This window comes from Anoplopoma fimbria, chromosome 21 (genome assembly GCF_027596085.1).
Source record: "Anoplopoma fimbria isolate UVic2021 breed Golden Eagle Sablefish chromosome 21, Afim_UVic_2022, whole genome shotgun sequence".
Lineage (NCBI taxonomy): Eukaryota > Metazoa > Chordata > Actinopteri > Perciformes > Anoplopomatidae > Anoplopoma > Anoplopoma fimbria.
The window spans coordinates 20,339,347-20,363,057 of NC_072469.1; the positions used below are offsets into that span (position 1 = coordinate 20,339,347).

General features: G+C 39.9%; 2 protein-coding genes across 2 annotated transcripts; one reads left to right on the forward strand and one right to left on the reverse strand.

Moving 5' to 3' along the window:
* Positions 1-10,318: 10,318 nt before the first annotated feature.
* fbxo15 (F-box protein 15) lies at positions 10,319-18,124 on the reverse strand. The gene is made up of 9 exons (XM_054623303.1): positions 18,024-18,124; positions 16,353-16,457; positions 15,038-15,277; positions 13,506-13,709; positions 13,170-13,299; positions 12,973-13,055; positions 11,800-11,945; positions 11,066-11,190; positions 10,319-10,778 (listed from the first exon to the last, which is right to left on the reverse strand). The coding sequence occupies exons 1-9, from the start codon at positions 18,122-18,124 to the stop codon at positions 10,512-10,514; spliced, it is 1,401 nt and encodes a 466-aa protein (XP_054479278.1). The 3' UTR covers positions 10,319-10,511.
* A 2,933-nt stretch (positions 18,125-21,057) lies between these two features.
* On the forward strand, positions 21,058-23,509 carry cbln2b (cerebellin 2b precursor). The gene is made up of 4 exons (XM_054623222.1): positions 21,058-21,187; positions 21,536-22,001; positions 22,809-22,928; positions 22,999-23,509. The coding sequence occupies exons 2-4, from the start codon at positions 21,714-21,716 to the stop codon at positions 23,194-23,196; spliced, it is 606 nt and encodes a 201-aa protein (XP_054479197.1). The 5' UTR covers positions 21,058-21,187; positions 21,536-21,713; the 3' UTR covers positions 23,197-23,509.
* The last annotated feature ends 202 nt before the right edge of the window (positions 23,510-23,711 follow it).

Here is a 23,711-nt window from a genome sequence, read left to right on the forward strand (position 1 = left end):
AAGTAATAATAATAAATAATTCTGACAGGGCTTGACAGAGCGACTCAGGCATATATGACGAACGGTTTCCGCTCAGTAAGCAGAGCTGGTTTTGGAGATGAGGGCTGAGGCTGTTCCCTCAACCCGTCAGAGGCCGCTGGTAGCATCAGCTCCACTGACACATCTGAAATTGGCTTTGGTCTACCTTTGTGCATACACCGGGATCCACATCAACCTTCTCTTGTACTGATCAGACAGAGGAAAGGGCAAAGTGCTAAAGGACAGATGGGGAGATGACTTGAAGAGGGAAAACAACATGGTGGTTCACTATAAAGCACTCTTAGTCATATGTCATGTTAATTAAGTGTAAAAATAATATCGTAAATAAGATGAACAGAAGAAATTCAAATCCACATGATAATTATTTTATTAGCTGCTTTGCTTATTCTTGTGATTTTTGTATGGAAATGCATACAACCTTTTTTAAATAGACGATATATTTTACAATCTCCCATCTGTATCTTTCATGTGCTTTCAAAAAGATCCCCATGTAACTCATTTGCATAGGCCGTGAGGCTTTCTTGGATATCTTAGTCATACTTAAGCTCCCTCCCTTTATCATAGTCCCAACACTTTCTTTCCCTTTTGTTTAAAAACACTTAGATTCAAGATTTACACCTACAGTGTTCAAAATGCCAAGGACAAAGCTTACTCGGTAAATTTCAAACAATAAATCAAATGCCGAGATTTAGCGCATGCATGTCGTCCTCCTCGATAGGGCTTACGTGTTTTTACTTCTTAAATCAAAAGGCTTTCTAGTAGCTAATGTGATTTTCCCTGCATTTGTGTGTTGGCTGTAGCTCTTGCGTGACTCTGTCAGATAGTGGAATCACTGTAAATTCCCGAGGGTGTTTTCGAACAACTGCTGTTCTTAAGAGGCTCTAAATAACGTAAAGCCCCCAGAGCTGTGCTTATGCCAGACTTCCTATGTACTGATTTTGTGGTGATGCAATCTGCGTAAAGTAAATGCACTTGCTGCTTAACATGATGGGGATGTTACAGGGCATCTGCTCATGAGTTTAATGCCTAAAATGCATTTAGGCAATTTTGGTGTCTATTGCAAGTCTAAAGTGTGTATATTGCAAACACAAACAAGGTGTGTTTGATGCAGATTGTCCATCTGGAAGGAGGAGATATCTCCACCCTAGTCTGTTTGTAAGAAGGACCTCTGAGTGTTTCAAACATATTTTGCTGAGCAAATGGTTGACAACGTGTCCTAAGGGACTAATTCACTTCATAGATTTTAGGATCTGGGGCTATGGGCTTTTATGGATTTTGGATTGTGGTCATAACTATCTTGCTTTATTTATATGCTGATAGGCAGGTCTAGCGGTCCATCAGTTGAACAGCTGCACCACATTCAGGAAACAGCCAACAAGACAACAAAAGGCACTCTATTTCCTAATTATTATTACATCAGTCCCAAAGCTCAGTAATGCTGACAGTATATTTTTGAGATGATTTCATAATTTAAGTATTGAATTTTGCTCAATTTAAAGTTGAACGGGTCCAAGATGGTTTCTAGTCCGGTCTCTCAGAGGCTAGGCCAGATTCGGAGGGCACACATTGGAACAGTTGAGTGAAACTATGCGAAACATTTGATGCGTTTAGTAAGCAACAATTCCTGTATAGTTTGCCTTTAACATGAACTTGGTTTATAAGACTTGCTTGAGATTAACTTCCACTAACAATCATTAAATACAGCAAAGAAAATGAACAATTATCATTCATTATTTCAGTCCAATCTGAAATAATAATTAAGTGCATTAATTAAACTCCCACAATGTGGCTACACAGGGTGACAACATTAGCCAGGCAGAACTGGTAGCAGGACGGATGAAATTTGAGATATACAATACAGTTCATATCAGCAAAACCTAAGACTGAAGAACCTTGAAAGAGACACTGAGTGTGCACTGCTGAAGTGGCACAGGTCACAGCAAGGTACCCTGCGGTGCTGCTGGAAACACTGAAATGGACTTGGGGCACCCACAGAAAGAAATGCACTGTTGGCAAAAGCCCCATGACGTTGATGAATGTTGTCCTCCGAGTGTTAGGTAATATTCTCTGATGAGATGCAGCGTGTGCTCTTGCCCACAAGGTTGTGAGAACAGCAACAAAAGTGATGACGTGAGGGTGTGGGAGCCAGTACAGCAAGGCCACGGGGGGAGGGGGGAGGAGTCACGAGAGCACTGATAGAAACGATTTATGCCATCGCATCTGGACAACAGACATGAAATACAGTCACCTAGAGCAGTTCTTATTCCTTGGGCGGGTCTATTTTAACAGTTCCCCCCCTACTGCACTTTAAGCTCCACCCATTTGAACATGTTTTGAATGAGCAAACAAAAGAAGAGTTTACAGTTTACAGTATACTATTGCGTTTTTAATGTGGCATAATTTCCGTACACAGATGTGGTCTGACTATAGACAGAAAACTATAAGACAAGCTCCTTATACTCCACAGCATGGTTGCATTCCCATATGAATTATTGGTGTCTTAATTAATTCCTTGTTCTGCCTTCTTGGAGTTTGTGCAGGCAGAATTTGACAAATTCATTGTGTAAGGTGTTATTGACTGATTAAAACAACCAGTGATACCAGTGTTATTCCCCAAATGTGCATTTTAACACAAGCAATGTCAGAGCAACAGCCTGACTCTTCACTTGATGTCTGCTATATGAAATACAAAAAAGCTTTCGCCAGATGATGGAATGAAAACACACCAAGTTTACATTTATTTGCAAATAACAAAAATCGAAAGTATGGACTTCTGTTTGAGCACTCATCTGAAGCGCTGGTTCGATATCAGGGTTGTTTCATTTAGCGTGACAGGAAGATCGCTCAAAAGAAGCTTTGAGGGAACACAATAAAACCGATTATCAGGCAAACTTTCATATACCTAGAAAAATGGATTGTCTGCATATCTGCCAGAGGAGAGGTGTGTTACAGTATGACCTGTGCAATCCTCAGAAATTACTTTAATAACTATAAATTATTGGATTAAGGTGAATAATTTTTTCTTTGTATTATTTTACTCAGAAAATACACAGCGGATACACTGTCAATAAAAAAAGAAGCACTAGAACAGAAGTTACAAGAAAGTCTTCTCTGTAAAATAGAAAAGGGTGAGTCACGAGGTGCTTCAGTGCCTTCTTGTGGCCACTTGCCATTTCTTCCTCTTTCTCACTAGTGTATCACTTTCAGTAGCCACAAATGTAAATTACAGACCATGAGATATACTATGTAAAATAGATTACTTTAAGGCCAATCTATTTTTTCCCCCTGTAATGCTAACGAATTACTCTGCATTCAGATAAGGCTTTATCTTTAATCACAAAGTCTCCACACCGCTTCATGAGCAGTAGGGGATGTTTAAAGCAAACATGAAAAATGATCCCTACCATTTCCAGGAATCACCATTAAGCTGTGTTTCCTCCGTATCATAGTTTTTTTCCCCTACTATTGCTTTCAAGAGAAAATTACCTCTCTGGCTCTAGACAAGGGAAGATCATTCATCTTACTAATACCAGAGGTGAGTGATCATGAAGTGTGGAGACTCCAGCGGAAAAGTTGGGACCCGATAGTATCAATCATCATCACCATGCCTGGAAATGGAGATCTCTCGCCACACACCGCACAAAGTAAGAGAGACAAACAAAAAGCTATCAGCTCAACTTCTACTAACTGTGCTCATTAGTTAGATGCGTTGGTCATCATTTCACACAGCACCTCGTCAATTGTTGCTGCGGGAATATAGCGTCCATCAATCCCATGCAGATTTGACACATTCAATCACGGAGGGTGTGAGTGAGTAGGCATAGCATTTGATTAAGATGACAGCTTAATGAAACGAGGTGCAACACACTTGACCTCTCACATTCATGCCACTTTGGTGGAGTGCGTGTTAGGACTGATTTAATCTGGTGACCATGTTAGATACTTACTACACACTGAAATACTGCTGACTTTGCTTCCTCACATTTTGCACTACTGGTTTGGATCCTTCTGGTCTCTGCTTTGAGTTCAACGCAAATGTCTGCATGCTAACATGCTTGATGCAAGAATTACCCTAGCGACTAGTGGACTTTTCCTTACTATTAGCTCTTCTCCTCGTACTTGCTTTAAGTCACTGAATGTCCCGATCCGGTTTACAACACCAGAATTGAATATCCGCCTGCATGCCCTTTCGTCTTGCCAAACATCGTTGAAGCAAACAACTAATATTGGTAGCAAGAGCAACACGTTTACTGACTGCTTTGTTACACAGAGATCAGAGGAGAGGAAAGAAATAAGCACAAAGGACAGTACATGACAGCAAAATGCAGTAAAGACCCGCACTGAGCTGAAATGAAACTAAAGTCACTATTTGTTCTGTTACTGCATCAATGCAGAATCATTCATCTCTGCATCCCGATGCATCCTATAACGGAGACATTTCCACACCTCTGCTAGCATGGCCTCAAATGGTGAACATAATGTACAACATTTTATTCCATGGTGTTTTTATGTAACAGAACAGCATGTGTGGTTCACATTTCCCCAGCGTTCTCGTGGCAACAGCAAATGGACAGTGAAAAATACTCAAGGGCCAAAGGTCATTGCCATAGTAAGCAGAGGTAAATCTCATCAATTTAATATGCTTCATAAAGCCACATCCTGGCAGCAACATAAAACATGAGAACAGATGCTCATTAAAATAAAATACATAGAGTACCAAAAGCAATATTATGGTGCATACCATATACCTGCTATACAGTTTTTTATACTGTACAATGAGCAGTGATGAAGGCCTGAAGCCTGGTACAGTAAACTGAATCCCAATGTTATCAGTCAGAGACATTCGGGTGATTTGGCAGGTTTCCGAGGAGGGGCACAAGTATCAGTGTGGCAGACTGCCCACATATCCGTCTTAATTTGCTTTTGCGACAGGTGCAAGTATGTGGAAATGTTATCCCAGCCACAGTGACTGCCATCATCTTTAATGGATGTCACACTCAGGTGGCCCAACAACAGAGATGTGATTAAAGGCAATCATATCCTACTAGAAAGCTGACTCCTTTAAATGTGTGTGTAACAGCAAAAGCAGGAGAAGCAAATCTATTGTCCGCTTATGTGAATTGTTGCATGCACGTAGACAGTAGACATAAAACAGACATACAGCTTATGTGTTTACATGTTTGTTTCAATGAAGTTTTCCAATGTGACACTTAAAGTGACAGACACTGCATTTCTGGTTTCCCAAGCAGCACTACAGCCACACAGATCTTCAGCAGTGACCTCTTATGACCATTAACAGTCTCTGTTTAATTTTTCATTTCAGTCAGAGCTGTAAGCCGGCAATGAAGAACTCCTTGTGGCACTTCACAGTAACTAGTCAGACTCTAGTGATGACTGGGAGTCTCTCAGTATTAAAAGTCTAAACAACACACTGCTATGACAGACACAACTAACCACTGGGTTTTCAGTAACTCATAGCCTTGTAGTGAGAGTTTACAGGAGAAATATACAGTGCACTGACACACCACAACACTAGATTTGCCATCAAAACACACAACTGAAGGTGTTTTTGTGTTAATACCCATGACAACATCAGTGGCCCAGTTCGCACATAATGAGGGAGGCTTTCTTTGTGTATCTCAAAATTCTGTCTCTGTGTTCCTCTTTCTTGTTGTTTTTTTTTTTTTTCTCTCTCTCTCTCTCTCTCACTCTCTTTCTCTATCTCTCTCGCTCCATCTTTCCTTCATAATAGTGGTTCAGATCAATAGAGGTAGCCTCAGGCGAAGACCTTTGCCTGAAAACCAATTGTTCCAGGAACTCTGTATACAAGCACAGCCAGGCTGTTTTCTGTGAAGCCTGTCTGATTTTTGCATCCAACAAAATGAGCTGAATTTGACATTTGCTTTAGTGAGAAAGACAACATGTTTATTTTTGCTTAATGCCACAATCATGTCATGGATACATAATGTTTGCAATAACAGCAAGGTAGTTGAATAACACGTTGATGAATATAAATAGTTCAAACTTTTTGGGAAAAACTTAGCCTCACTTTGTGGACTAGAGTTAGATGAGAAGGGTGGATACCAATCTGATGTCTGTTAAGTAAATAAGAGGCTACAGCCAGCCTAGTCACACACATTACTGCCATTAAAACCCCAACTTGTCATTTAAACACTTCCGTTTTTCCCAACATCTTTGGATGGTTAGCTTAGCTTAGCACAAACAGCTGCCCTGTCCCTTCAGAAGACTAGCGGCAGGTCCTGAGTCTATTAACAACAATTGTAGACGTAAACGTGAAAACAGAGCTTCAAAGTAAATATTGGACCAGTGTTTACCTGAGGGGGAACTGAATGGTGGCAGGTAAACATCACTCCACTATAACTTTATAGTTGTTTGCTGCTATATTATTGTTCAGAATGTTAAATACAGCTCCTTTCAAATTTGGCCCAGAAAATAGAGGTTGGTGCTTAGATAACCAGGCAACCCTTTTTGAACCCACATTCAACTGCAGCAGGATCAGAGAGCAGTTTCAACTGTACCTGCCTTCCAAATCTGCTCTTAGACCAAACAGCCACAGGATGATACTGTAAGGCTAATGCAAACTAGAGATCCATGTGAAATTATGGAAACCGCTCTTACATTGTACTGCATAATGTGCTGACTCATTGCACCCCTCTCGCTCTCTGGCGCACACACAGAGTAACCTGCGTTAGGGGGCGAGAAAGAAATAGTGGCGTTCATTTCTTTTATGACACAAAAAACGTTCACCGTCCAGTTATCCAAAATTAGAGATAATGTACGGATGAGTAAAGGACATGGGGACCCGTGGGAGCAGATATCACAGGGTCAATTCACTTTAAGTTTAGCAATTTAGCCACCAATTTTCTTTAACATGCCAGATCCCTTTTGTAAGATAAAGTAAGTAATACCACGGTGTGAAAAGAACAGTGTAGAAATACACGATTTACACTTTTTTAAGTGGAGGGTGACTTTAAGCAGAGAAATATTATTATGTTCTTAAAGTAAATTAATGGTGTATAATCCAGAATAACACATTCTGGAGTAGTTTATTATTATCTATGACATTATTGGATTTATATTCTGGATACATTACCATTTCAGCAACATTTGTAGCTAATCGAGGTGAAGCTACTTTATATATTCCTGGGTAATCTAATCTTTAAAATGTATAATATTTTAGCTGTGGATTGTAGGTTGTGTATATATATATAATCTGATTATGTAAGTAACTAAAGCTGTTGGATAAATGCAGTTAGTAAAATGCACAATATTTATTAGAAAATGTGAAATACTCAAGTAAAGCTCACGTAATAATAAACATCTATAATAGAAGAACTACAGGTGATGATAACTACGTGGACTTCAGTGATATGCAGGAATATTACATTTGTTGTGGCAGACTGAGGCAAAACTGGATGCAGCAGGAATGGCACCCCAGATATATTTCTCATTGAGCTCTTGGAGCAGCAGGACGAGCTGCAGCTTTGATATAAATGGATTTTTCCATGGCCGTCTGGCCGTGATGCATCATTAAAAGGGGAGAATAAACCGGGGATCTTACTGGGCACCATGAGCCTATTATTATACTGTCACCCCTCACAGCTCTCCCCTCTATCCAGTTCCACTTCCCTACCAGGACCAAAAAAGTGGAGGAAGTAAAGGTAAATGAGAGAGAGGAGGGTTACTGCTGGTCAGTGGTGTTGTAGCAGGGTTAACTTACAGCAATGTAAATGCCTGACCATGTGTTATTTTGTGGCATCAGCAAAACACATTTTCCTGAATTATGCAGTTTCTAATATGGTTTTTGAGATAGGTGTTTAGGGTTATTGCGGTTGATGTTTTTCAGATCATTACAAGCATAATTAACTTCTTGGCCTAAATGACTCACCCAATGGGGTGACATATCTGGAACATTAGGGGTTAGGAATTGTGAAGGAATTGTGAAGGCTTTGCATGCGTCAGTGTGGTGCAAGGCTGTGATTATCTCCCGGTCTTTCGGGAGATGTAAATTGAGCTCTAATATTTTTTTAAGTTTAGAAGGTCATTGTAAATGAAAACAAGAGCAAGCATTCGTTTTGATTGTTCGCATAAAACCACATACACACATATAATCAAGCATCCCCCTGGTGAATTTCATTAGTTGACTGTTTTCCCCCAATGAGAGGACGAAATAAGGACTGTGTCATTGGCTTCCAAGGCTGAATAATTTGCGGACGCAGCTGGTCACTCACTGGGGAGAGAATTAAAGGCTAAAAATGGAAGCAATTTTCTTCCAAGATTAGCCTGTGAGGAAACTAAGAAAGATGAGTTTAATGAAGCTTAATGTCACAAAAATTACCCATTCGGTGCTTTGGCTGTGGCTTCTTCCTTAATCATTGTTAAAGTCATTAAATCTGTGATCAACATACAAGCCTGCAATTACTTTGCAAAAGAGCAGGAAAAAGAAGAAAAACAGAAAAAAAGAGTATAAAACCTTTTTCTAGTGCAGAAATGATCCACTGAAAAGACAGTAATGCTGTGCTGATAAGAAAAACAAAACATTGCCATGTTTCTCATCAATTATGTTTGTACTGACTGAAAACATGGAGAAAATGTAAACCTCATGTGCTGTTTAAGCATTCTCCCATTGTTTACCAAAGAGAGCCATCTACTGGAGAACTGCCTTTATTAAACTATTCAAACTCATTTTCATTAGCATGCTTGTATGAATAGATTTTTGTATTTCCAATAATAATTCTTCATAGAAAAATCACTTTAAGAGAATTAAGTTCATACTTTCTGTCACACCATAGACAGAAAAGTACTTTCAGTCAAGGTTTCTAGTCCTTGCCCCCCCCCCTCCATATCCATAGTCTTTATTTAGCCATTACTCAGACTCAAACCTTTGAATAAGTGGCTTTATGTTCTTGCAAGTCCATTAACTGATCCACAATACCCTTGACTCGTGGTTTCTCGTGGTTTTTCTAATAAAATGAAGAATGAAGGATTGGCAGTTTGCAATAGCCGATGTGACAGCAACCAGTTCAATGAAGGTCACTGTGATGGAAATGTGTTGAAGCACATTGTAACCAGTCATACATGGTACACATCATCCAGTCCAAGTAATGGCCAATTTCACGTAATATGTCAGGGCTTTCGATTGGTCAAGTAAGCAATTCCTTGTTCTGCTATATGGCTTTCATCCATACAGCGAGTGATTCAACAGCCCTGACATGGGTGGAGTTGGAGAGCACAAGGCCTGTTAAATGTTCAAAGTATGATAACACATGGATTCCTTGTGATTCATACAATGTCGCTGTCCTCATCACAGTTCTTTGTCTTCAATTGTGAAGCCTCTGACAAAAAAATAAAAATCATCACACATACTGTTGCCCCTCTTTTTCCCTCTGGCTCATTTTTCCGAAACGATTTTGGATCCTGTGCCAATGCAGCTGGTGATGTGTTTGGAAAAATAAGCATCTTTTCAAGGTGATGATGACCCTCACAGAGAAAAGGAAGGGAAGCCTCTGGAAATCCTATTATCCAGAGATATTTTATTGCCATCAGCAGTGCTGGCCCATCAGCGGCACAGCAACAGTTTCCAACAATTGCTCCCCCACTAATTCTATCGCTGTTGCCAGACTTGCCCAGGGTGTGGACATTAAACTCAATTTTCATCTGAAAGTGATTGCATAATGGTTGACAATGCAATTGAGGTAATGTGGGTGTTCAGGTATAAATACCAGGATAAGAGAAAAGTAAACTTAATTTGCGTGAATCATACAAAAGCAGGACAACCTTCATACCTTTTAAACATGTAAAGGAATACCTCATTTAGACAGTTTCCTTACTTAAGAATTAAAAGTGTTATTTAAAGAGAAGATGCTTTTAAAATATTAGTGCCTGTCCAGGGTTGTGGACAGGCACCAATCAATGTGAATGGAGCATCAGATTTTGTATTGGGGTAAAAATTCTCAGCAAAATGTCTGCAATTATCTATATCCCCCCTCGGATTAGTTAACAATGAATATGTAAAGAGTATGCTTCTGACTTAAAATAAGTCAACAAATGTTCCAATTGAAATATCTTTCCAATCCTTCTCTGTTTAACTCTGTCAAAATGCGAAAAAAAAGAAGAGAATTACAGGTAATTACAATTGAAAGGAAATCATTATTTATTTTATAAATACAATCAAAAAGTATTTATTTATTCAGAATTAAAGACAAAATAATGATAAGAATCTGTGAAATCGGCTTTCGAACTGTAATATTTTCTGCGTACAAACAATATCAATAAATACATTTCTGTTTTCTTTTTTGAAAATGTATAAATTATTATCGACCACTAAGAGGGGCACACTCTTTTCTCCCTATAAAAAGGTAGATATGCTCATATAACATAATCCAAGAAGATCATGCGGTACAGATATATGTTTTATTGAAATGTTAAAAGCTTATTCATAGTATAAGGCTTCAGTAATGTGTACTGAAATGCTTGTTGACTTTGCAAACAGTCACGTAGACTACTAAACTGATGAGAACAAACTGCTTCTGTTCCTCCATCCATACAAGTTTCATCTTCACCTGACCGTCTGAGTCCTGACAGTGGATCAGGAAGTGCTCACCATCATAGTCATAGGAGACAGGCGTCTTCTCTAGCTCCATGGAAACCGGAGAGCTGACACACCAGAAAGGTTTCTTGAATTCGTCCAGTAGAGTCAAACTCATGATGCAGCAATTCTGGTAAGAAGTTGAGGAATAAACTAATGTCAGGACCTCTTTTCTGGACTATCGTTGTTGTGATTTCATTGGGGTTCCATTAAGTTTGTATTCTTGAAAAAAGTGAAAACTGTCAAAATGCATGCTGAAATCAGAGATAACGATTGTATTTGCCTTAGCCAGGAGATAAGAGAGAATTATCTTAAATGAAGTCAGTAACATACCTGAGATGTTTGAGGCATGCATTTCTTTCTTCATATAACACATAGTGAAAATAGTGTGTAAGTAGCCAACAGCACAGGCTGTACCTTCACTGAGCCCTGCAGGGCCTCACCGCTCCAGGGAAGGTTGATGCTGCTGGGTAGAGGTGTGTGCTGCGATAAGATTGTCCTGCTAATGGCAGTCAGCTGGATTAGGCCATCACAGATCTGAGCTGGTAAAAGACAAAAACATGTGACAAGTAGATCAAAAACATTTGAAATTAGTGTCAGGTCACTTGATTAGTGGAGGCTTAAAGCATCAAGTCATTCAATCTATGAGCTATATAATGAGCCTTAAATACAATTAATGTTTCAATGACCATAGCTAATAAAGGTTATCTCAAATTTAAAATGCAAAGGTTTTATTTGTCACATGCAGCAATGTGTGTATTCGTATATAAAATTTTTAAAATGTACATATATCAGAGTTGAAATGCATACTGTACAAATATGGTAATGTGCAGGATGCTATGGAGGATTCACAGAGGACAATGTGCTAGCTGGACAAGGCAGAAGATGTAGATGTTTACTATCCTGATGGCCTAGGAAACAATGCATTTTTAAAGTCTGTTTTGGGCTACAGAGGCATTATAACCATATGTAGAATGAGAAAAAAGACTAAGCAAACTGATTATAGACATTTTGCATTAACCTTGCTCCGTATTCCTCTAAAAATGACTGTACATATGAGTCCCACCTGCTCTAATTAAAAATAGTTTTTTAATGACCAATTCAGCCCATTATAGAGTGTGACTTAGTGAATATAAGTATAAATGAATTACTTCTTCTGCAGAAAATCTGGGGGAAGCTTCCGGACATGATCTCGCTTGCGGTGTTATGGAGAACAATGTGTAGTTGGTAACCATGGAGACCGTATTCAGAGTCAATGTCATCAGTAGGGGGTTTGATTATTGGCTCCACGTAGGGGCTGGAGGAAGAAAGAAAAAAAGGGAAAATGAAACTGAGACTATAGAGAATAATGAACATATTAAGGAAAAGGTAATTCATTAAGGAAGTATTTCAGAGGTTTATTACTTGTGTGTACTGGAATCATGATGTTAAATTAGTTCTCACATGAAACCAGAAGAGGGGGCTATGTCCACACCATGCTGAAGCGCTAACTCACAATAGGTGAGCACTATCAAGAATGCTGTGTAGTCGTGCTGATATTTTGTCTCTCCTCTCAGAGGATCAATGAAGCACCTTCAAGACTACACAGCAACTCCAGTACTAAATATCACATATGTTGGATAATTAATTCATTTTTATTTTCAGATGCAGGGAAAACAAAATATGGACACTTGTTTTTGTCCCAGTTCCAAACATATGTGGTTTTGTCCCTTTTAAATAATGTCTACGTGTGACTCCTCATTACAGGATTTCTTTAGGCTAGAGGGGTGATAGTATCCACTATTTCATGAGAAACACAGCAAAATATGAAGAAAATATACATTGTTTTGTTTAACAACTTAATCTGTTAATCTTTTATTTCATCCCTGGGGCCCTTCAAGTGGCCTACAACCTTCTATTGACAATGACTGATTAAGCCAATTGGCTTTTAATTCAAACTAAACACTACAGAAGCAAATTCTCCAAATAATTTCCCTGTGTGTTTAAAGCTCTGCTAATAATAGTCAACTGCTTGCAATTAACACCTGCACTGTGTTTGTGTTTCCTTCTGGCAAATTATTAAAAAAAGTAACTGGTGTAACACATAACTACATCTATATATAAAAATGAGGTATAGTCACATTATTCATTATAGTGGTGATATACAGGTGCCAGTGATGCTGACGCATCAAATCTCACCCTGCTGTGCATCACAGATGGGTCACATCAGGGGCATCAAATCAATCTCATCCTTTGAATCTGAAGCCCTAACCATCTGATAGTGATACACTGCACGCCATGGAACCATGTGAGCAAAAAAAGATGCCTGTTCAAGTGCAGCCTACCAAACTGAAGATCCCTGGATGCTTCTTTCCACCAGCCTGTGGAAGTGAAGGGTGAACATGACAAAGGCAACTGAGGACTGGTCCTGCAAAGAGAGCCATCACTTAAATTTCATGTAAATTCTTGTCATTTTTAAAAAAAACTACCAATCTAATTATTTCAGCTTCTAAAAAGCCAAAGCAGCCTGTGAAGTAGTTACCCTCCAGACACCGATGATGATGCCGGGCTGTAGCAGCTTCAGTTCAACCAGTCTGTCCTGGCCAATGACCTGCGCGCTTTCAGTTAGAGCCTGCATGTCTAACTTGGCCATGAGGGACCTCCAGCCAGGTCTGACAGAGTGGACAAAGAAAACAGTTGGATTCACTGAGAGAAAATAGGAAGCAGAGACATAGAGACATATATATATATTATATATATATATATATATATATATATATATATATATATATATATATAGAGAGAGAGAGAGAGAGAGAGAGAGAGAGAGAGAGAGAGAGAGAGAGAGAGACAGAGCGACGGACGCCGGCTGTCTCACTTCTTCAGGCCGGGGCAGTTGAGGGCTATCCTCCTGACACCGTGGAGTTGAAGGGTGGAAATCTGCTGGTAGTTGGGCAAGCAACCTCCTCCGCTCCAGCACAGAGTCACAGCAGTCTCACAGAACTGGGACCAGATCGGCTCATGTGTGCACTCGTGCCCCGACTTATCAGACACTGTCAGCTCCCAGGTGACGTGCAAGTTTCTAGAATAAGATAACACGACGCAGGGTTATAGCAAAGAAGATATGACAGATATTTCAAAATAAAAGCATGTAAAACTATTCATAATGTAGGGTAAGGGAGACCAGAAATCTGAAATTAACTCGCTTCATACACTCACTAAATAAAATGAAATGCAACGAATGAAATGAAAGCACAGCTGTTGTGAAAAATCTCTTGATCCAGTTCTGTCTGAAATGTGATTCAGGGCTGTCCCTATGATGCAGCCGGTGTCTTGCTGCGGCACCATCCAATATCAATTAAGTGGAGGAACAAAGCTAAAAACTGGAGCAGCCCAGGAGGCCCCACATGACCCTGGGGATTTCTCTCTGCATTGTCTGTGTGTGTGGTGTCTTGTGAAATGATTATTACCAAGATAAACTGCATGCTCCTCAGCGTCTCTAACAGACAAACCCCCCACAGGGAATTGTCTGAGTTGGTGGGAGGCAGGAGGAAGGGGAGGGTATGTGTACATGAATGTGTGGGTGTGTGTGGGTGTGTGTGTGTGTCTGTTGCAGATGAGGAGTTGGGGGGGAGCTGAGTAATTTATTTCAACAATTCAGACAGCTTCTGCAAGGAACACAATTATTTCGACTTCCCCTCTGTACCACAGCGACTGCCACAGAACTCAGAATTGAGTGCTGCACAGCCTCTAATCAGAGGTTATAAAAACACAGCAGAAACAGCGACGAGGGAGCTTTCTCCTGCGTGCTGGCATCCCCCTGAGCAGACATCTCGCTCAGACAGAGACCTCCTTTCTCACCTTTAATAAGAAAGTGTCATTAAGTGCGATATGAAAAACAAACACCGCTTTGTATTTGATAGCCAGCGGCTTGAACTGTCCTCTGGTCTCTACCTTTGAACTTTCTTGACAGGATGGATCTCCAAAGTTTTACTGTTTGCTAACCACAAACAAGGCAGGGGTTCGCATGATACCTCAGAGAGACGCTTCCAATTGTAAAACAGCAATACACACCAAACAGATGGCAGAATACGGCATACAAAGTATAATCAACTCCTTTTGGCTGAAATAAAGTAAAGCAGCACACTGTAAAAGATTTAACTACATGACAAGGATTCCCAGATAAATAATTATTTTTTTTTTTTTTCTAACCTCAGTAACTAAGGGACTCAAATGCTTCAAAATACACAGTAAGCACTCAATTAGCTTAACTCCAAGACAACACTTGACAGTCTACTCAAGTGTCTGGTAAGTGAAATCAAGTGCCTGGTACATATAACAAACCATACACCTCAGGTATTTCATCTAAGTGGTTTTCAAAAGCAGTTTCTTCCTCTCTCCATCTCTTACCTGAGGACCCGCTCTGTTTGGCTGGGCAGCCCAGTGTGACGGCTGATGAGTCCGAGATGACTTTTCCACTTGTTCATGTCATATGCGTCCACAGTTTTGAAGTGCAGCCACTTCCAGTAGCCCGCGGCCCGATCATGCACCTCCATTGTGGCCATCTTCAGCAGCAGCTCGTCCATGCACTTAGGTTTCCGCTTTTTATTCTTGCCTAACTGTGCTATGTATATCTTTTTCCACAGAACACTGAATTGATGGTATTGGAAAGTATAGAAAGGGGAGAGGTCACTGTGAGTGAAGACAACTTAAAATGATTAACAGACAAATTATTTATTTATATGAAATAATGCCTGATATGCTTATTTGTCACATTTCTGCCATTCTAAAATGACTTCTCTGACTTGTTCTTTTATGCAAATGTTCATTCTGATAAAAGCTTAATTTCCTGTTAAAAGTGCTTCTCAGAGGTTACATTTCTGACTATATGTATAATTAAGGTTTTGCCGAAATTATGCTTTGAAAAGTTAAATATGATTTTGTATGTTTTATAAGCCATAAAAGCAGAAATTCAAAGGAAAGTAGTCATTTTGAGCAATACCCAGAAAAACGTTGCGTCACATGACATCACATAAGGAAGTTGGTTTCCTGACAGCTCAGTGTGCAGTAGCAGGTGGCAGTGGTTCTTTTTTCACTGGTTTTAGTTCCAATGGCTCCATTTTCAATCATTATAACTGCACAAATTACAGCCTGTCACGACATAGAGCTGAACCTTGAACATTAGTTTCTATTGTAAGTATCATTACTCTTTTCAGTTTTATACAATTACTTCTATTTTTCACAGCCTAAAACATTTTAGAGAGTTAAGCTACCCACAAGCTACAAGTGTAGATATCTCTGTACAGTATATAATATATATATAATCCAGTTTCTACATTATTTTCCCAGGCGTCAATTCATGTGGGACGCCAATTTAAAAGGTAATCTGGCACCCTTTTAGCCTTTCTGTTTTTAGCTTCTAAAATGTAAATATTTTTAGTAAGTTAATAAGTTATATGATAGTAAAGTCAATGTCTTTGGGGTTTGGATAGTTGGTCACTTTGGGCTGTGCAGTATTTAAGACCATATAATTAACAGAGAAACTGACAAACGGATTAATCTTTTATTAAAATAATCCTTAGGTGCTGCGTTTTAGTGGACCGGCCGAATTTTCAAGTTTCAAGAAAATAAGCCAAAAATACTTTCTTTCTGTCGGATTGAATTCCTAACTGATGTATTTAATGTTATGTGTATGTTGCATTAACAAGACCTGGTTGGTACTTACTCATCATTGGCAAGCTGGTAGAAGAGCCTATTGACGTGGCCGATGCTGAAAAGAGCGGAGGCATCTAGGCAGGATAGAATCTTCATCAGGATCTCAGATGGCAGTCTATGGAGAAAGGTAATTAGACATCACTACAAGGAAGTGACACCGGTGTTTTCATGCCACCTGTTGTTCAACATGCAGTTCTTCAGAGGCACTGATGTATGAGACAAATGAGCTCTCGACAGGCTACTTGGCAATCTGATCATGTACTTCTGGCAACAAAATGAAATGACCCGTGTGTGTGTTCTCATTCAGTAGATTTGGGATAAAACAAACACAACATTAACTTCAGTATTCTCTGTTTCGTAAAGTGCTCATATAAAAAAATGCACCTAGATAACAAAGCAACAGAAGAGGGTGTTACACACTTTACACTTCCAGTAAGTCCATCACATTTGGTCGCATAAAATTCTGGCATCAGAAAAAAGACCCTTCTCAATATGCAGGACGTGATGAATTAAAGTGTGAATTACATTAAATCTCAAATCACAAGACACCAATGTTAGATCTTTTATCTTTTGTTGGTATAAGTATATTTGTTCCTTTTTAAAAAATGCTGGAAAAAAGTCGTTCTACATATTTTTTAATGAGAAATATTGATCTGGTGTGTCAGGTTGCACCTGTCCTGCTTAATGATGCCAACGCCATCTAATTCAGTCTCTTGAGTATGTAATCTATTCATGTTCACATTACGTGCCTGGTCAATCACTGACATTGCACTGCATATCAAACAACCCCATGAAAACACTTCTGAAATGAGACACAAAATAAATAAATAATGTTTGATGTCTATTCGAGCTTTAAAATCCCAATCACTCAAATACCTGTCAACATAGAGATATTGGATTGAGTAGTTTTTTTTTGTATTTCTAACAAATGTCAAAAGGTAGTAGAGTTGATGAAAAGCAACACAAATCACAAGTTATAGTATATCCACAATTTTGCAGGTCAATTCGGACATAAGACAACACTGTGTTCATCTTAAACCAATGTCCCTTAAAGTCTAAAATGAAGTCTAAGATTCAGACCAAGGCCACCTACGATTTAACTCAATTATAATAGAAGAGAATGGCTCGTAAAGATTTTATCTTTATGCTGTCTATAGACTTCATAATATCCACTTTTCATGCAGAAAAGAATGGAGCTGAAAGGAGCAGTCGATTGATTTATGGGGGGATTGACAGAAAATGAATCAGTGACAATCTAAACTCAATTTAAAAGCAAAAATACAAAACATTCTCTCGTTCCAGAGTCTCCAATGGGACAAATTTGCTTTTTGTTGTGTCAAACAGCAGAGAGTTATTTGTGCGTCTTGAAGTAGTTTTAGAGTTCATTCTAAATAAATTTGAGTCTTAATAAATAACAGACAAAGACACAGTTGTAGTGATTGTGCTGCTACTGTCCGATGGTGTTTAATCACTATATTTACTACATTTAATGGAGACTTAGATTGCTTCACTTGAACATGTAATGAAGTGTCTTCCACCTCTATTGATTTTTGTTTTTGAGGCTGTGCTTTGATTGTGTTTTGCTGCAAACACGGTCCATAAATCCTTTTAGCTTGCAGGGCAATAAAGCCTTGACTTGGCCCTCACAGGTGAACAGTATGAGCATGTTTTCATAGATCACCTGTCCATAGAGTTCAGAGTGGACGCTGGAGACGACCTGTCAGCTCTTGATGACGTCATCACTGCCCGCATTCTAGAACGAACTGCTTTTGGTGCCGCCATGTTTTTTTTTTTACTTGACCTCTTTGAGTCAGATACAATAATTTATATTTTTTATATATATATATTTTTTTTAATCAAATCAATAAACCGTCGTTATGTAAACTGCATATGTTAGATAAACAAATATCGTCTGTTTTTTTTCCCCGTTTTTGTAGCCATCCATATGTCAGAGAATAACGCGAAACGTCGAATTTCTGAACTGTCCGCGTCCAGTCGCCATGGTGACGTCCAGTCACTTCCGCTTGAGGAAACTACTCTTCCGGTGGCGATATTTCCCTTCAAAATAAAAGCAGACAAACGAGCATAAACTATACTGTTATATTGTAATGGAGCAGCTTACATACAGTATGTATGAAATAATGTTGGACATGGTCTGCCAATTGTCGTTCTGCAACTAGGTCAGATTTTTAAAAAACAAAACTCTTGAGGACAGATAGCTGATGACATAATCAGGGTTATTTTCTGTTATTTAAAGATATGTAAACCTAAATGATGAAAACCACTCAATGACTGTCATCATCCTGTTGCAAAACAACAACAATAGTGTAACATGTGGTTTCCAAAATACTCACCAAAAGAGATTGATTGCATCTAACTTAGATAAGAACAAATCTTCAGTTTCACATGACATTGTAATAAACTGTTTGCATATGAAGATATACACACAAATGTTGCACTTTGTCTGCCTATAGGCTCAACCATAACCACAATATACCTAACCCTAATTCAAGTCTTACCCTCTAAAATGTTATGGTTTACCCTCAGGAAAGCTTACTTTTTTTCTTCAAATGAAACTGTCTTTGGTCTGACTAAACACATACACACACACACACGCATACACATGCACACACACACACACACACACACACACACACACACACACACACACACACACACACACACACACACACACACACACACACACACACACACACAAATGGGCAAGCAGGCAGATGGACAGAAATATATTTGTTATAAAGTGGGTATTTTAAACCTTGTAAATCATATGGTCTTGTGAGCAAGCAGGATGGGCCTCTTCTGATGTTGAGGAAATGTATGCATAATATTGTTAACAGAAGTAGGACAAACTGTAATAGGTTGTGACAGCGAGATCACTAACAAATGACCCCTGCATTAAGCAAATCCAAGTCAAAGGTATTCTGCTAACATACTGTATACGCAAGTGTCATTTGTACAGAAAAACAAACAAACCATACTGCAGTCGTTTTCTTTGTAAAAGCCGATGGCTCCCTTTAAGACCCACCACATAATCGACCTCCCCGTTCCTGGAAGCCAGTAGGCTCTGCTAGCTGTCAGGGAAAATAACCATAACACTCTTCTCAGTCCAGCCGATCAGCTTGCCTGATGGAAATGAAGTCCCTTTTAGGGCAAAGGCAGCCCCTGGTATGGCAATGCCATGTACATGTAGGCCACATCCCTTTTCCTTGCATGTCCCCCGTAGTTGACATTTGATGTTTTCTGTAGCTATGTGTCCTTCTAAAGGCCTGGGGTCAGTTGTGGCTCTTGGATACCTGATGTCACTCTTCCGCATGGCTTGTCAGCCAGCTCTGACAGTGCAATGTTTGTCAAATGGGGCTGGGAAAGGGAGAAAGGATCCACACAATTAAGGCTAAAATAAGGTCTCTGCAAGTTGTGTATCATTATACAAGGGCGTTGCATGTACTTAATGGAGGAAGAAGGAATGATTTGGTTTTGTCCTCTCCGCCTATCAATTTGCTAGCATGTATTCAAAATGCAGCTTTGATTAATTATGTTCAAAGAAAAACAGACTTTACTCCCACTTCTTTCTTGAGCTGATGAAGTTGAAGACAGTCCATATACAGTGGCCTCCCCTGCAGATGTGAGTGCCATGCATAATGCAGCCAGTTAGCATATCTTTGCGTAGGTAAATGACAGCTCATTAAAAGGTCTAACGTGAAAGTTCACCCCTTATGAGGCCCACTCTCAAACTCTTCAGAGGTGTGGAGCACTGATAAGGACCCTCTACACGGCTCTTCAAAGGGATGATGACATGTCAAGAATTTTTAAAAGAAAGGCCAAGGGTGGTACAGTGAGGTGCAGGACATTCTCTGTGAAGTGGGCATTTTCTGAAGTGTCACCTGCTTTCAGCCAGCTTATGGAGTGTTTGTTAAATGTGATGTGCATGTGAAATGATTTGCTGATATGCCAGTACAAACCAAGTAAAAGAAACATGCCGGCCAGAACCCCCACATACGTTTGGGCGGCTGTGGCGTAGTGGAGAGCAAGGTAGTTCTCCAATCAGAGGGTCAGTGGTTCAATACCCGGCTTCAGCAGTCGATGTGTCCTTGGGCAAGACACTTAACCCCAAGTTGCTCCTGAAGGCTTGCCATCGGTGTGGACTGGATGATGAATGTTAGTTAGAGTCTGATGGTGGCACCTTGATGGTAGCCTGTCATCAGTGTGTGAATGGGTGAATGATATGTAATATACTACTGACTGTAAGTCGCTTTGGATAAAAGCGTCTGCTAAATGACTGTAATGTAATGTTTGTTATTTTATTCACACTAGTGCTTACATTTCACTTCTGGTAAGCACTCTGCAGATGTAACATCCGCCACTGGATGGCGCACAAGTATCTTTATTTGACTTATTATAAGCTCGCTTGTTTAAAGTCTCAAATGAGTAACATACAGCCTACATGCATGCTGAATGTAACATGCAACAGCAAGGTTATCCTCTGCAACCCGCATTCATTTCAGAGCAATCAGGGTAGAGACGTGAGAAATCCACAGCATATAAATGATATGACAGCAAGTGATGTCTGGCTTCCCGAGGGGACCCTGAGAACCACAACACCCAGCTGATTAACGTGTAAACAAACCAGTCAGTCCACACATGTGCTCTTAATTGCAGGATACTTGTGAGGAGTGTTGTTGCAGAGGCTACACACAGAGAATGGGCGTGTTGTCCCTCGGAGAGGAGCCCAGAGGAGAGACTCCTGCTTGTTCAGCACCGCCGATCTGAGCTCTCAGTTCACAGTCTGCAGACACGGAGAGCATACCAGCGGGATGGACTGCACAGGTAGGTCTGATTTACCTTTACTCACAAGAAATGACCAAAAAGTGCTTGTTTTAACATAAATACCAATTAGAAAGAGAGGGAAAGATAAGTGTAATATCATTTCCATTCCACACTATAATGTGTTGTTGCGCACAGTTATTGGAAACAACCTGCACTGGCACACTTGAATCGACCAATAATTAGAAAATATGTGTTACTACAAGATTGTAGATGTTGTCATATATATATACTGACATTATGATATATTTTTTTTACGCACATAGACATTTTACGCACACAAGTTTAATGACTAAACTATTTGGTTTTCCTACTGCTGTCTGATATGAACATTTTCATTTTTTATCTCAGGATTCGCAACAACAGTTGTCTGAATACTCTCCCAAAACCAACTAAGGAGGGAGGGAAGAGTCGGAGTGCGTCTTTTGTGTCAGAGGGTCTTTGAGAAAGAGAGAGAGAGAGAAGGTATCAAGTCTGGACCGGGTGATCTTGTACTAACAAACCTCCAAGGGGCTGAATCAGTCCGACCATGGTGCCAGCATGCTGCCCGGGACCCTGTGCCACACTGGCCCTGGTCCTCCTCTTGGGACCCGGCTTGGTTTCATGCCTCGGCCAGAACGACACGGAGCCCATCGTGCTGGAAGGGAAATGTCTTGTGGTCTGCGACTCCAACCCTTCTTCTGACGGAGGGGTCACCTCTTCACTGGGCATATCAGTCCGATCTGCTGGGGCAAAAGTGGCTTTTTCTGCCGTGCGTGGAACCAACCATGAGCCGTCAGAGATGAGCAACACGTCCATGACCATCTACTTCGACCAGGTCAGATGTTTTTTTAATTTTATTTTTATTTGACCTTTATTTAACCAGGAAAGTCCCATTGAGATTAAAAACCTCTTTTTCGAGGGAGTCCTGGCCAAGAGGCAGCAACAAATAACATATGTACACTCACAATATTACACTCACAACATATAGACAAAAATTAAAATGATAAAAAACAGTTACAAGTAAATTAAAATTCATAAAAAACATCTACAAGTAAAAGAAGTGGTCTGAAATGCTCTCATCGTAGATTTAAAAGCGTTCAAAGAAATCATTTCGGTTAATTTAAAATCTTTTTGCAGCCAGTTCCATGTGGTGGGAGCAGAGTGGACGAATGCCCTTGTTCCAGATATGGCCAAATATCACAGCTCCAAAACCAGTTTCTCTTTTTTTTTCCCTACAATATACGTGCCATATATTCTTGTTTAAGGTCATGTTTCATTGATTTCCCATCACTGAGATCTGAGTATTTCTAACCTAAAGAGCACAATGCTGTTTCCTTTGAAAATGGCCCCATTCAGGGATGTGCTGTCAAAACGAATGATCATCCAAAGCAGGATCATTGATTTAGGCCTGTGCCGGATTAACATGTGCATTGTGTTGCTTTTACTGGGATGTTCCATGTAGTTGTTTTTTGGATACGCATCACAATGGGAATCATCCCAAAATAAGAATGAAGCCTTAAAACATTTGGCATCCCAGACTGATGCGCCTCTCTGGAGGAGAAACAAATCCTAAAAGCAGATGTTGTGTTCAGTGAAGCATGCATGTGGAGAATAAATAAAGTTCTGCTCTTCTTGTTCACAGGTTTTAGTGAACATCGGCAACCATTTCGATCTCAAAGCAAGTGTGTTCCTGGCTCCAAGGAGGGGGATCTATAGTTTCAGCTTCCACGTTGTGAAGGTCTACAACAGACAAACCATACAGGTGAGCAATGATTAAGCAGTCAGGATTCAATAGAGAATAAGCATGAGCTGACCTCTGACCTCTCCTGCAGGTGAACCTGATGCAGAATGATTATCCGGTGATATCAGCCTTCGCAGGTGACCAGGACGTTACGAGAGAAGCAGCCAGCAACGGAGTACTGCTGATGGTTGAACGGGAGGACCGGGTCTCTCTGAAGCTGGAACGGGGCACCTTAATGGGCGGATGGAAATACTCCACCTTCTCAGGCTTTCTGGTCTTTCCTCTATAATCTAAACTGCGAGGATCCACGTCGCAGGAGACTCTGCTTAGGATGAGGAACAAAAAGAAAAAAAAAGAAAAAAGAAACAAAAAAAACATGCCATTTATTTTCAACTTAAATACCTGTCAGCCAAGGAAGCCGACGAATATCTGTATACCTACACTCGTCCACTATCTAGTCAAATATGAACGTTTCCTTGGAGTTTCATATATTCAAATCCATCAGTCAACTTTAACGCAATCTGGATGATTAAACTTATTGATCGGCCAGCTTGTCGGAAATGTGGATTTTTTCTTTTTCTTGCTTGGGAAACAAACTTTGCCAACAGACAAACAGGTTAGTACCTGGGAAGAAGTGGAAGAACTTACGTCCTGGACATGCCGAGTGTGTTAAGCTCTATTTTATGTTTGTATAGCCTTAAAGAATATATGGTTTTCGTCCAAGTGAAGTATATGGAATTATGGACAACCAGAGAAGAAGTGCTTTCACGCCCAAGGCATTTTTTTGCACGAATGGAAGTTTTT